The 14,577-nt window shown below is 39.3% G+C and overlaps 1 protein-coding gene across 1 annotated transcript in view; it reads right to left on the reverse strand.

Annotated features, from left to right (window-relative positions):
- C2CD3 (C2 domain containing 3 centriole elongation regulator) overlaps window positions 1-14,577 on the reverse strand; it is a 140,562-nt gene that overhangs the window by 69,155 nt on the left and 56,830 nt on the right. The window contains exons 14-19 of the mRNA XM_081797327.1: window positions 13,701-13,864; window positions 11,666-11,912; window positions 8,862-9,042; window positions 7,006-7,189; window positions 5,554-5,726; window positions 3,887-4,010 (exon numbers count right to left, since the gene is read on the reverse strand). Coding sequence (XP_081653453.1) covers window positions 3,887-4,010; window positions 5,554-5,726; window positions 7,006-7,189; window positions 8,862-9,042; window positions 11,666-11,912; window positions 13,701-13,864 — 1,073 coding nt within the window. The remainder of the gene's footprint in view (window positions 1-3,886; window positions 4,011-5,553; window positions 5,727-7,005; window positions 7,190-8,861; window positions 9,043-11,665; window positions 11,913-13,700; window positions 13,865-14,577) is intronic.

Genomic DNA, 14,577 nt, shown 5'->3' on the forward strand with positions numbered 1-14,577 from the left:
GGTGATGGGTATTAAGTAGGGCATGTACTGCATGGAGCACTGGGTGTTATACGAAAACAATGGATCGTGGATCACCACATCAAAAACCAATGATGTGTTGTATGGTGACTAACATAACATAATAAAATTAAAAAATAAATAAATAAAAATAAAGTAAGGTCTACACCCAACGTAGGGCTTGAACTCATGACCCTGTGATCAAGAGTTGCATGCTCTACCAACTTAGGCACCCCAGAGAGGTCACTGGTTTTTGAAGCGCTTCCTGATAGCCACAAAGCATTTAGAGAGGTTTCTTCTTTATTGTACTTGGAATACATTAGTAGAGGGTAGTAATGGGAGTTATACAGATCTGGGTTTTAATCTTGGCTCTATCATTCAATTAAACGTGTGACCTTGGACAAGTTATTCAAACTCTTCCAAGTTTCATTGTCCTCTTTGCTAAAATGAGGACAGCATGAGGATACAACAAATACTAAAGATGTATGCATAGTTATATGCTTACTGCATTTTCATTTCTAATGAAATTAACCTAAAATGATCACTAATAGTGGACTGGTATATGTCTACACAATTTGTCTACAACAAATTTGTTGTATTATTATTTCTGATTTTATTATATTTTGCTGGCTAATAATAAGGGTAATGTTAATTATCTATACAAATGGAACTAATCATTTGTATAGTAGTTAGTAATTTATAAAGTCACTTCATATTTGTTAGTTCTTACACTGATCCTTATAAAATCAGGAGAGGTGTTCATAATTTTCATTTTTCAGATGAAGAAACTTAGACCCAGAGAAGTAAAGAAACTAGCCCAAGATCACGCACAGCTAGTGGGAGATGGGACTAGAAGCCAAGGGGTCCAATTTCTAGTGCAATCTGTTTCCATTATACCTTGTCTGTCTCATATTCTGTAGGACTGCCCCAGAAGAATGTAGTGTTAGAACTGGCCTGGCTTCTTACCCTTCCTTCTTGAAACAGTAACAGAGACCAAATGCAGGTTAACAACAAACTGCCTGCCACCTGATCTGACTTTTTTTTATGATCTGGAGAGAGGGACTACTGAGCTTCTTATCTATGAGAGAGCTACTGAGTATCTGAACTCCAAGTCCTTCTCTGCCAATTAAATCGTGGTTAATTTGCAGATTCTGACCCTGGCTAGGTCTTACATAGAACAAGTACTCCACAGACACAAGTTTCACGCCTCCGTGCCTTTGCATGTGTTCATCCCTGTGAACAGAATAGTTTTCAGCTCTCTTGGGCATTCCTGCTCTTCTTTCAAGACTGAGATTAAGAAGGGCTCTGAATGCCAAGTTGAGCAGATTAGAGCTTATCCTGTGAACCAGTAGTCCCTAAAGTAGAGTGTGTACAATCTACGGGGTTTATATTTAGGAGAAACTACTTGGGCATAGGAAGAAAACATTAAAATTTCTATATTTGTTATCTCATATGTTAAAGTTTTGTATATGCCATTGTATATTTTATAATGTATTTAATAAATAGTAGTATATGAAGATGATTTACACACGAAAAGTATATAGCTATTCGGAGGGTATGCTAAACTTTTCTTTTTCTGTTTTTTCTTTTTTAAAAGATTTTATTTATTTATTTGACAGCGAGAGACAGCGACAGAGGGAACACAAGCAGGGGGAGTGGGAGAGGGAGAAGCAGGCCTCCCACCGAGCAGGGAGCCCAATGTGGGGCTCAATCCCAGGACACTGGGATCATGACCTGAGCCGAAGGCAGACGCTTAGTGACTGAGCCACCCAGGCGCCCCTAAACTTTTTATTTTTTGTTAATAGGAATGCACGATTAAAATTAGACCACTGCTACTGACAATGGGAAACCATCAAAAGTTTTAATGTGAGGGAATGACATGATTAAAAAACTGCCCTGGTAAAACTTACACCAAAATGAACATTCCAGCAATCACTGGAGTGATTGCTTAACAGTGATTCCAGCAATCACTAGAAGTACATTTGGAGAATTTAGTGACGAAAAATATTAACCAGGCTGAACATTTTTACCAACTGCTTTAGTGTCAGATCTCACATGGCAGTAATTCAGTTAGTTATTTACAGACTGTGAAGTTAAAGGCAAATGATCTGACTGATTCCCTTACAATAAGGGAAAAAGTTATGGAACACTTACCTGCTTCTTTCTTGAACTTGTGTCCAAAGTGAACTAGTCTATAGTAGAAGCATGACTTAGTTCTCTTTCTTGCTGGGCACCTGTTATGTGCTAGAATTAAGCTATGTGGTAGCAGGGGGCAGAGAGGAGTTCAGACAGTGACTAGAGGAACTCACAGCAAAGTGGGGGAAACTCATGTATACAAATCACTGAAACTGAGTAATACGGGCTACAACCAAGGTGCTAAATGACAAAGGAGAGGGGCACCTGGGTGGCTCAATTGGTTGGTTGCCTGCCTTTGGCCCAGGTCATGATCCCAGGGCCCTGGAACTGAGCCCCACATTGGACTCCTTGCTCAGAAAGGAGCCTACTTCTCTCTTTCCCTCTGCTGCTCCCCTTGCTTGTGCAGTCTCTCAAATAAATAAATGAATGAATGAATAAATAAAATCCTCAAAAAGAAATAAATAGAAGACAAAGGACAAAGCGCCACTTGTGTCCACATGTAGGAAGAAATAAAGGAAGGCTGCAAAGAAGCTACCAAGTCAAAAGAAAATAGGAGTTTGTTTAGTGGACAAAAGGACGAACATTCAAGGTAGAGAGAAGTATGAACAAAAGCCTAAAGGAGATTAAGAGAGGGCCATGCTGGGATGCCTAGGTGGCTAATTCGGCTAAGCATCTGCCTTTGGCTCAGGTCATGATCCCTGGGTACTGGGATCAAGTCCCGCATTGGGCTTCTTGCTCAGCGGGGAGCCTGCTTCTCCCTCTGCCCCTGCCTGCCGCTCCCCCTGCTTGTACTCTCTCTCTCTCTGACAAATAAATAAATAAATAAAAATCTTAAAAAAAAAAAAAAAAAAAGAGGGCCATGCTGTTCATATATAACAACAGTGTTCCAGGCAGAAAAAACAGCAAGACAAATTCCCTGAGGGGAATGAGCTTGGTGTGTTCAGAAGCAATAAGGCCAGTGGTTTGGAGTAAAGTAAGCAGAGGGGAGACGAGCAGAAGATAAGTCATAAAGATAATAAGGAGCCAGATCATGTGGGGCCTCATAGCCATTTTTAGTAGTTTGACTTTTCCTTTGAATGAGATGAAAAGTCACTGATGGGTTTTAAGTAGAGGTGTGTCAAGGTCTGACTTAAGTTTTCATAGGATCACTGGTTTCCATGTTGAGAACAGACCGAAGGGGAACAAGCTAGAAAAATGGGAGGTGGTATTCACAGACTGAATATGGGATTACAGAAGAGTTGTAGTGATTGGTCCTGGCTTAGTTTGAGGTATAGGGTCTGCCTGTGTAAATGAGTGGTTAAGTAGAATAGAGGATAAGATCAAGGAGCAAAGTTGCTAATAACAGTTGAAGTAGTAAAGTTTGCAAGTGATTTACTCATGTATAGTCTTACATGCTTTCTTTTTTTTTTTTTTTTAAAGATTTTGTTTATTTATTTGACAGAGAGAGACAAAGTGAGAGAAGGAACACAGCAGGGGGAGCGGGAAAGGGAGAAGCAGGCCTCCCGCTGAGCAGGGAGCCTGATGCAGGGCGGGATCCCAGGACCCTGGGATCACCACCCGAGCCAAAGGCAGACGCCTAACGACTGAGCCACCCAGGCGCACTTACATGCTTTCTTAAGAGAAAAAGAAAAAAATAAAGCTATGCTTAATAAACTGGAAATTGTACACAAGGAAGTTTTGCATATCTGAGCCTCATATGCTGTATGGACTGCAGTGGAAAAAGATGAGGACTGCTTTTCTAAGGTGGACTTACTTGGCTGCCGCTTGCAGACCACAGGCTCTGATAATCTGGACTGAGATAGAGACAGCTCGGGCAGCAAGAACTCCCTCTGCTGTCCTGGGAGTACGCCTGTACCTTAGGCCCACATCCAGTAAACCTAATGAGGACAAAAGGAAAAAAAGGTAAAAAGGTTAGCTGGAAGAGTCTCTGTTCTACCAAACCCCAAGTCCTGGTCAGAGGAAGAGGATAAACACCCTAATGAATAATAAGGGTCATTAGCAGTGAGACAAAATGTCCATGGCCAGAATCACTTCATATTATTGTACTTTAGGATTAATAAAGGCAGAACAAAAGTTACTATTTTCACTTTACATCCAAGAAACTATGTCAGACTGAACTGCTTGCCAAGATCGCACAACTATCAGAGGCAGAACTTAATTTCAAACTTTTTAAACTCCCACTTATTTTTTTTTTAAGATTTTTTATTTATTCATTTGAGAGAAAAAGAGAGTGACTGGGGTGGGGGGAGTGGCAGAAGGAGAGGGAAAAGCAGACTCCCTGCTGAGCGGGGAGCCCGCCGCCCGGCTCAATCCCAGGACCCAAAGATCATGACCTGAGCTGAAGACAGACGCTTAACTGACTGAGTCACCTAGGAGCCCCTAAACTCCCAGTTATTTTTATAGAATTGAGATGGACTCTAGCCTTTCTTCTTTTTTAAACTTTTAAAAGGTTTTCACACCTATATTTCTATCACCCTTCTACCACCACCACCTGAAACACCCTTTATATGCCATCCTTTTATAAAAATTCTACCTTCCTATTATCACATTTCAGAGAAAGCTTTAAGAAATAACAGAACAAGCTGATCAGTGACAGTTAGGAGGAACAATTCAATCTTAATCATGGCAAAATAAAACCTTTTGCTTTGGCAGATACCCTTCAGCAAGCAAGCCCTCCAGCAAGCAAGCACAGTAACTTCATTTAGGAGGCCAATTCTAGTTATCTGATGACGTACCTGGAGGGTGGGTCAATCCTACTGAAACAATTAGGATGTAATTCAAAACTCCAAATTTTAATGAATCCCTTTCAACTTTAAATCCTAACCTCTTCCTCCCTTACAGTGAATTCCCTGTCATGCTAACTGTATTCCACCAATCCCACATCTGCTCATGTTGCCCTGGAGTAATAATTCTCTGAGTACACCTACATAACACTTAGGACTTTTGCTGTGAGGCTTCTTAAATGCTTGCTGAAGCTAAAGGTGAAATGAGACAAACAACATTTATGCAGACAGTCCATGGAAATATTTTCTAAAATTTGCATAGAGTAAACTAATATGTTCATTTTTTTTTTTTTTAAAAGATTTTGTTTATTTATTTGACAGAGACACAGTGAGAGAGGGAACACAAGCAGGGGGAGTGGCAGAGGGAGAAGCAGGCTTCCCGCGGAGCAGGGAGTCTGATGCGGGGCTCGATCCCAGGACCCTGGGATCATGACCTGAACCGAAGGCAGACGCTTAACGACTGAGCCACCCAGGCGCCACCAATACGTTCATTTTTGTAAGAGAAGGTAGATCATAGTTTTCATCAGATTCTTAAAAGGGTAAGCCTCTCAAAATATGAAGAGTCACTATTTACAGAGAAAAGGGATATTTATGTATACTGATTTCGAAAAGGAGAGACAAAGCAGTCTTCAATTACCTGATGACTGGTTCCTCAGTTCTTTCCTGTTCTCAAGCCTGGGGGTTAAAGGGAGATTAAAGGTCTGTATTCCCACATCCTCACGGTGCTGCATGGTTACCATGGCACAGATCCTTGATAACGGCAAGGTTCCTTTGGCAACCACCTGATCTCTCACGTCAGGATAATAGTATCTGTAAGCCGCAAAAAGCACAAGCTGTCAGTTGGAAGAATTAGGTGGATGAATGATTCAATTTGCCCGAGGGATCAGCTTTTGGTATCAAGCTATCTTTGGAGCCTGGTTGTTCTGTATTTATGGCATACAGTTGTGGTTGTGTCTGGCTGGATTTATTGCCCATCCTGTGGAGGAGGAACTCCATAAATTATACTCTGTGTTCAGAATAAACCCCAGCTTCCTACAAGCTTTCTGTTTAGTTATCTGCATCTGACTTGGACTTCTGGGAGTAGACACTTTTGAGAGCATTCATCCTGTAGCAGCAAAAGTGGTTCTAAATGGAGCAGTCCCAATCTCTTCTATGGCTTGAGGCCTAAGTCCCTCAAATTTAAAGGATCTGTTAGTACCTACTCTACTTCCTTCTCTTGTCAAAATATTCCATTCTTATATCAGTTTTATTTTATTTTATTTTTTTTAAAGATTTTATTTATTTATTTGAGACAGAGAGAATGAGATACAGAGAGCATGAGAGGGAGGAGGGTCAGAGGGAGAAGCAGACTCCCCTCCAAGCAGGGAGCCCGATGCGGGACTCGATCCCGGGACTCCAGAATCATGACCTGAGCCGAAGGCAGTCGCTTAACCAACTGAGCCACCCAGGCGCCCCCTTATATCAGTTTTAAATCAAACCTAAATTCACCTGACTGTTTTTAGGAAAAGTTGCTGGCAAGTGAATGGTACTCTTCCCTCGTTCTGTTCTGGATGCTCTGTCTTTTATATCTATATGCTCTTTGTCATTTTTGTTGGTTTCTTGGGAGCAGGGACGCAAAGCAGCATCTGTATTCATGTCAAGTCTGTGACATGAGTGGATTTATATTTTATGAAGGCTACTCTTCTGGTGGTGGGAAGAAAGGATTATAAGAAATAAGTTTAGAAGTGGGAAGACCAGTCAGGAGGCTATCAGTAATTTAGGCATGATATGATGAGGGACTGAACCAAATAAGGCAGTAAATAGGAGAAAACAGGTGACTGAATATTTAAGAACAGTAGGAGGTAAAACTGATAGAACTTCACTTCCAAATGTTACAAGCACTTAAAAGCATGAGATACATCTGCTCCCAAGAGCCTAATAATTCAGATTTCAGCAAAATCTGGAGAAGAGTCACTAACAAGCCAGATCATATAAAATAGGGTAGAAGGGATTGCTTAGCTTCCTTACAATTCAACCTAAGCTGTCAAGGGAAGCATGCTCTATGATTGTGTACTTCCTTTCTAGGCACAAAATTGGTTTCACATTATACCTGCACCAGACTTCAAACTGGACTCCACCTCCAGGCACAAGCCCTTGTGCAGAGAAGGCACTCAGTAGAAGCCTTTGCACTGGAACTTCAGCTGGCAACAGGAGAGAGTGATGGTGTTCACTATTAAAGATGGGATCTGGAACACAGAGTGTGGTTGCAGATCTGAAAGGCTTCAAAGAGATTCCTTTGGAAAAGAAAAGCAATTCAGAATAATCAAACACAACATTTAGGGTTTTCTATGTAGTCAGATAGTATGTTAATATCCAGTATTATTCAATTTCATCCTCACAATACTCCTGTGAGGAAAACAAAGCAACTATTATTACTCCTACTTAACAGACAGAATACAGACATATTGAGGTTACATAGTGAACCCAAAGGTCTTAGAGGTAGTAGGTCATGGACCTGGAACCAGAACTTTTATCTTCTGTCTTACTTCTACCAAGGCCCATTTCCCTAGTAGCTATGGTCCCCAAAGGTTCCATGATAATACAGAAGAAAGAGATCCCTTTATTGCTGGACAATATCTAAGGGTTGCAATTTCTCCACATCCTTGTCAACACCTGTTAGTCTATTCTTTGTTTTTGTTTTTTGGCTTTTTAATTATTGCCATTTTGGTGAAAAGAAGTGGTATCTTGTGGTGCTTTTGGTTTTCATTCTCAAATGACTAATGATGCTGAGTTATCTTTTCATGTGCTTATTGGCCTTTGTATATCTTAGGAAAAATGTCTATTTAGATCTTCTGAATATTTTTTTTTTTTTTAAGATTTTATTTATTTATTTGAGAGAGAACGAGACAGAGAGAGAGCATGAGAGGGGGGAGGGTCAGGGAGAAGCAGACTCCCTGCTGAGCAGGGAGCCCGATGCGGGACTCGATCCCGGGACTCCAGGATCATGACCTGAGCCGAAGGCAGTCGCTTAACCAACTGAGCCACCCAGGCGCCCCCTTCTGAATATTTTTTAATTAGATTGTTTTTTATTATTATTTGTAAGACTTTTTTTTTTAATATATTCTGGATACAAGTCCCTTATTTGAAACCCAAAAATCAATACTGGCAGCTCTTTTGCAGTTATTTGTGGACATGCTGAGATTGGCAAAACATTTGAGTCACCTGACTTGATCATTCCCAGCTGAGCCTGGACAAAGTGACACTCTGCTTTCTTGTTTTAGCTCTCAGAGATGATCAGATGATGGAGATGGGAGAGGCTAGTGTGGTGTAGTGCAAGAGTATCTGGCTCTGGGGCCAGTTGGATGGGGTCTGAATGTGCACCTTGTTATTGTCACTGGGGCAGCTTCAGTCACTTAACATTTCTGAACCTTGTTCTCTCTTTTGTAAAATAAAGTAAAATCTACTCGAATAAGTTGTTTTAGGATTTACAATTATGATCTATGTGAGCTATATATATGTACATATTTCCCCTAAAAGCAATGGTTCAGTATTCTCTAATTCAGTGTCCCTGACATTGCTATGTTATGTAGAATATAACTACCATGAGTAATGAGAATCAACTGTATGTGTATAGATAAGAGTGAGTAGGCATGTAAATGATATAAGATGGGGCAAAATATAAATAACTTGTGGATCTAGGTAAAGTAGTAAGTAGTAAGATAATATGTTAAGTTCTTTGTACCATTTTTGTTAAATGTTCTGTAACTTTGAAATCATATCAAAATAAAAAATTACAAGAAATAACATAAGAAAAGAAAAATAAAAACTTAGCCCATCTCCTGTACTATCCAGGTTAAGACTAGGAACATTTAGGAACACAAAATTCACTCAGGAAAAAACAAAATTCTAAGTATAGCCAATGAAAGAACCATACAAGAATGAGAAACTCTAACCTCCCAAACCTACCATTTTCAGGGAACTCAGGTCCTTTTAGCACACTGGATTGGGAGTCTTGAACTGGAAAGTAGTATTGGACATAACAATCTGCTTCTCCCCAGACTGTTGCCTGAAGAGGGGCTAGCCCTTTAACTTTCTCTACATGGAGCTCAAAGTGATGCTCCATCAATCCATTTCTTTGGTCCTCCGCCTATTAAATGAAATAGAGATACTGGTGAGCTTTAAAGAAAAAGTTTCTTAGAATATTCCTGTTTCTCTATGAAATCTGAGTCTACATGAAGAAATAGGTGTAATTAGCTGATACTAAAACAGATTCTTAATTTTCATTGTGTATACATCTCACAACTGCTCACTGTAATCAGATCAAGGTGGATTTACTCTAGACTGTGAGACTTGGTCAATATTAGAAAATCCATAAATGTAATTCACTGCATTAAAAACATGACTATCTCAATAAATGCTAAAAAGGTATTTAATAAAATTCAACACTGGCTTCTGATTCTTAGTACACTAATAGAATACATTAAGAAGATCTTAATAGGATAAAAAATATACACATGAAGCAAATAGGTATTAATATACTAATTTTTTTTAAGTAGGCTCCATGCCCAATGTAGGGCTTGAACTCACGACCCTGAGATCAAGAGTCCCACACTCTACTGACTGAGCTAGCCAGATGCCCCAATTTACATACTATTTTTAATAAAGTTGGGAATAACACTGAGACTATTCATTAATGGTAAGGACTAGTAGGGGAGGTTGTGAACATACCATTACTGAAGGTAACCTATACTAATAACAATTTAAGGTTTTTATTATTTACTATAGCCAGGCACTATAATAAGCCCTTCACTTGTAATAGCTAATTTAACATGCATAGCTAACAACAGCGGAACCAGGGTTTGAATTCAGGTAGTCTGACTCTACAGCCAAGCTCTTTACCTCTACTCTATACAGCTTCAACAGACACAAGACAACTGATAATTGGGACTATTCAAAGAGGGAATTCAGGATTCAGATAGGGGTCAAACTGTATGATTTATATGTGTTTAACATTCTAAGTACTAATCCCATGAATTCGGAATAGAAATTGCATAAGGTCTTTACTTTGTATTCTAAAAACCTATCAGCAATATCTGCTCCAAAACCTTCCTTAGGGAAACAGAGAACTTTCAGTTTGTTTCCCCAGAGAAGAAAAATACGGGTTAAAGAAAAAAACCTCTCATAATCTCAGCAGCTGCTTAATTTGGTCATACAGTATTAGAGTAATCTAATAATTCAGTTCTGCAGATGCTGAAATGGATAAGGGACATGAGTACAAGAAGAAAAACAACTGTATTTACAGATATCTAATCTTTCCAAGAGTTCTTTTATGCTCATAGTAATATTTTCTAACTTTTGGTATGGCATTTAACAAAACCTGAGTCTACACTGCAATGTGAGGGCCATATAACACTAAATAGACTTGGGGATATTATAGATAAATTTTCTTTGTGCTTTTCTGTCATATTTAAATTTAAAAAGCTACTATTATCTAGTAATAGACACTAGTATCTAATAGAAACAGTAAAGTTTGGAGTTCATAACATACAAATAAACAATAACCTACTCATAGACATTTTCCTAATCTTTCTCTGTTAGAGACATCACATTTGTCATTCAGATTCAGATTTAAAAACATAACGTACTTAAATCATGTGGAGACTGAGATTTGGCTATACTGGTAAAGACACCAAAGGTAAAATACACTAGGACATGATACAACAGAATGAAGATTGGACTTTTAAGTCAAAAGGCCAGTGTCTGGGGGCGCCTGGTGGCTCAGTAGGTTAAGTGTCTGACTTTTGATTTCAGCTCAGGTCATGATCTCAGGGTTGTAAGACTGAGCCCTGCATAGGGCTCCATAGCAGGGAGTCTGCTTGAGATTCTCTCTCTCCCCCTCTGCTCTTCCCCCTACTTGCACGTGCTCTCTCTCTCTCTAAAAAAAAAAAAAGGCCTGTGTCTAAACTCTGATTTTCCCATTCTTAGCTATATGACCCTGGACAAATAACATAACTTCTTTTGACTCTGTTTCACCACCTGAAAAGTGAATGACAATGGTTCCCCTCATGTAGTACTAGGGAAATAAACATGTAAAAAGTATATCAATGTGCTTTCTCAATTGTTCAACACCGTACAAAACAAATTACTTTTAAGAATTTACTTGTAGAAGAGCAAGAAACTTTACTGTAACTTTCCAACATGGATTTGGTTAAGAAACAGAGTAAGATTTTGCGGGCCTACATTTGGGATCACTGTCAACCTCCCACCCCTATTTTTCCCTCCTGGATTATCTCCTTTTTAGTTAAGACCTTTTAAAATGCAGTCTTAGGTTCACCCCAATTTTTAAAGAGGCAATTAATTAAGTTAGTAAATTAGACGATTAGGATGTGGTTGTCCAATTAGAGTTTCTTTATAAATTCAAAAATTTCAGAGGGACAGATATATATTTAAACCACAAAACAAATAATTCCTTGGATCTACAGCATGCATCGGAGTGCAAATATGTTCCTTTTCACTACTGAAATAAGGATTTGGGGCAATGGTTTCATTAAAACACGCAAGATAAAATGAGATTATGAAACTTAAAATTTGCTAATAGACCTTAACTGTTCTCACTTCACACATAAAAAGGTAAATAGGTGAAGTGACTGATATGTTAAATGGCTTCACTGTGGTAATCCTTTCACAATATTACGTATATATTAAAGCATCGTTGTACACCTTAAAATGAGATTATGGTTTTTGTAAACTATCAAGTGTTTAATCATTACCATATTAACAGATGCTATAAATGGCTGATCCAGAAAATGGGCTGGCCTAGGGCTGAAGGGAGGAAGTGTTCCTTCTTCGTTCTTTAATCTTTGTAGTGCCATTATCTGATCTGAAGAACCCATGGCTAAGAAGACGCGAAGACTCCCGTTTTGGTGGCCTGAGAACACATCAATCACAGGCATGTAGCTGTCAACAGCAACAACTGGGTACTGAGCATCAAGCAGCAGGCGAGAAATTCTGGGATCTCTAGAGGGAGAGAAATGGCGAATGAGCAAATAACAACCATCAGTCATGTCACAGAGTTGCTGCTGCATTTCCTACTTGGCTTATTTTCTCAGTTTGTTAAAAATGGGTCTACAACTAGAAAACATTAGTTTGAAAAAAACATATGATTTTACCATAGCTCATCAAATAAAAATTACCAGGCAGTTAAGTTACAAATGTAGCACTTTGAAAGCAGTCTGATTTATGTCTGTTATCACCATGACCCCAAGCCCAGCATCTGGGATCGAGCGCTATCTCAGTACAGGCTTGCTGAATTGCATTACTTTACAGGGAGGCAGTGTGGTCAATTTGAAATGGACTTTGGAGTCTGGCAGATAAGATCTGGATAATATTACCAATAATATCTGCCATCTATAACCCTTCTAACACTGCAAAAGTTGATATTATCCACTATTAATAGATGAGAAAAAGTCCAAATGCTCTTCATTATACCATGCTGAATCTTAGCTCTGACACTAACTTGCTGAATGACTCTAATAATCAATTTAACCTTTCTGTTTCCTCTTCTGTAAAATGTATGTAATAAAACTTCCATCAAAGGGCAGTTGTTAGGATTAGCTGAGATAACAAACCCAAAATACCAACTATAATACTTAGTACATAAAAGTACTCATTAACTGGTAGCTACTATTGTTTTACGCTCTTTCAGCAAAGAATGGGGTCTAATGAAATGAGAAGGGAAGGGAAGTACCAGACCACACTAATATCACAACTAAAAAAGGGGAAAAAGCCTGTAGCTGACAGAGGCATGATTCCAGCAGCACTCCTTAGCCTGACCATGCTTTCCAGTGTTACCAGCCTAAGTATTTCACTGTTCACAGAAGGCTTACCCACTTGTTTTCTCACAGTTGTGCCATAAGGGAGACAGGGGGTCTAGCATCACCCTCATTTTACAGATGATGAAAAGAAAGCCAGAGAGGCTGACTTCTGCAAGTCAAAAGATTAAGTTTCCTCATTTGTAAAAAGGGGATAATGATAATACTTCCTGGGGTTATAGAAAGGCTCATGTGAAACTGTGCCCACAAAAGCGTTCTCTGTAAAATGTAAAATAACAGCATATAAAACACAGAACCATAAGAAGGCTGTTAGGAAAGAAGTCAGTGCTAAAATAACTAAAAATCAGTACCTTGAACCAAAAGAAAAAATGAACAGTCTGTAGTGAGGACAGAAATACCCTTCAGATAAATCAATACCTTATGGGGGTGTTGCACAGTGAAAAGTGAGGTACAGTGATCAAATGTGAAGGTCCAAAAGACAACACTCAGTATAGAAATCTTGCAAATAGCTGAAGTAAACAGTACTAACATTTTTGTGACAGAGAACTAAACCATTAGTTTTGTGAGGTGATAACCTTTGGCAGTAGAGCTTCTTGGTGAAGCAGTAGAACTCTCTGGGTTCTAACCCTGGTTCTACTACTTACAATATATATAACAAGTTATTTAAATCCTCTGTGCCTTTGTTAACACATCTGTAAAATAGGGGAAATAAAAATTACCTGCCTTAGAAAACTGTTGTGAGGATTAAATGACTTGATGTATATAAGGTTCTTAGCATAGGGCCTGAAACAGGGTAAGCAGTATCTGTAAAACTGTTTTAACAGAGGAGAAAGTGCAGCGACTGTGGTGAAATTGAGAAAAGTCCTCCAAGGTATTATTGGGCTAGTCATTTTTGCAAACCAAAAGAATTTCTCTTCAGTCTATACAAAGATAAAGATGTAAAGTAAAGAATACTCCAAAAGATCCTATTTACTTGAATGACATGTAAAACTGATGGAGGGGGAGTTTCACCAGCCCAAGCAACTTGTCCTGCAACTTGTCCTGTCCTGGGCTCCGCAACTTGTTCCATGTTTCAATTACCATCACATTGTCCTTCAGCCTTTCCAGGTATTTGGAAGACAGAGAGACAGGAATCACCTGGGGAGAGGAGCAATCAAAAAACAAAACAAAATAAAAACCCACACCTGAGACAAAGGATTAATCTATGCTTTTATTTAACAAGTACTAACTGAAAGCCCAATTTGAACTGAAAGCCCTGCACAGTGCTAGAAGCTGAAGACATTAAAATAAAACCCACTCTGTATCCTCAAGAGAAGCCAGTCTGGTGTAAGTGACCAACATATAAAGGCCAAATACAAAATGGTATGAGTTCTCTGATGACAAAGCTCATATAGACAGGGCTTTGAGGACACAGAGAAGGTTGCTGGACATGTCAATCACTGCCTGCCGCCTCATCGCCTCATTGCCTCATCCAAGCCTTTCTAAGGCAAAATGACCCATTTGTAAACCCCTCTGTGAGACAGACTTTTTTTCCTGCCCCTCCCAACCCCCAGATGTTTTTGAAAGAAAGATGGCTACTGACTAGACAAGGGTTCAGCACCTAATCAAAGGGCAGCCAATCCTACTGGTTGGATGGTATGGCCTAGTGCAAAAAGCTCTGCCCAACCCAATGTCATGGTAAATAACAAGCCAAATGTTCAACTGGATTTTTCAATGTAAAATTATTCGAGAACTGGCCAGTCAGCTGGTAGCTGAAAGAGAAAGGAAAAGTCACAAAGAGAAGCAGAGATTTGTAGCCAAGAGCGAGTCAGTTAAATTAAAGGCAGAATCAAGGGCCCACCAATTTGAAG

Source organism: Leptonychotes weddellii, chromosome 11, assembly GCF_054177405.1.
Source record: "Leptonychotes weddellii isolate Sample4059 chromosome 11, ASM5417740v2, whole genome shotgun sequence".
Classification (NCBI taxonomy): Eukaryota; Metazoa; Chordata; class Mammalia; order Carnivora; family Phocidae; genus Leptonychotes; species Leptonychotes weddellii.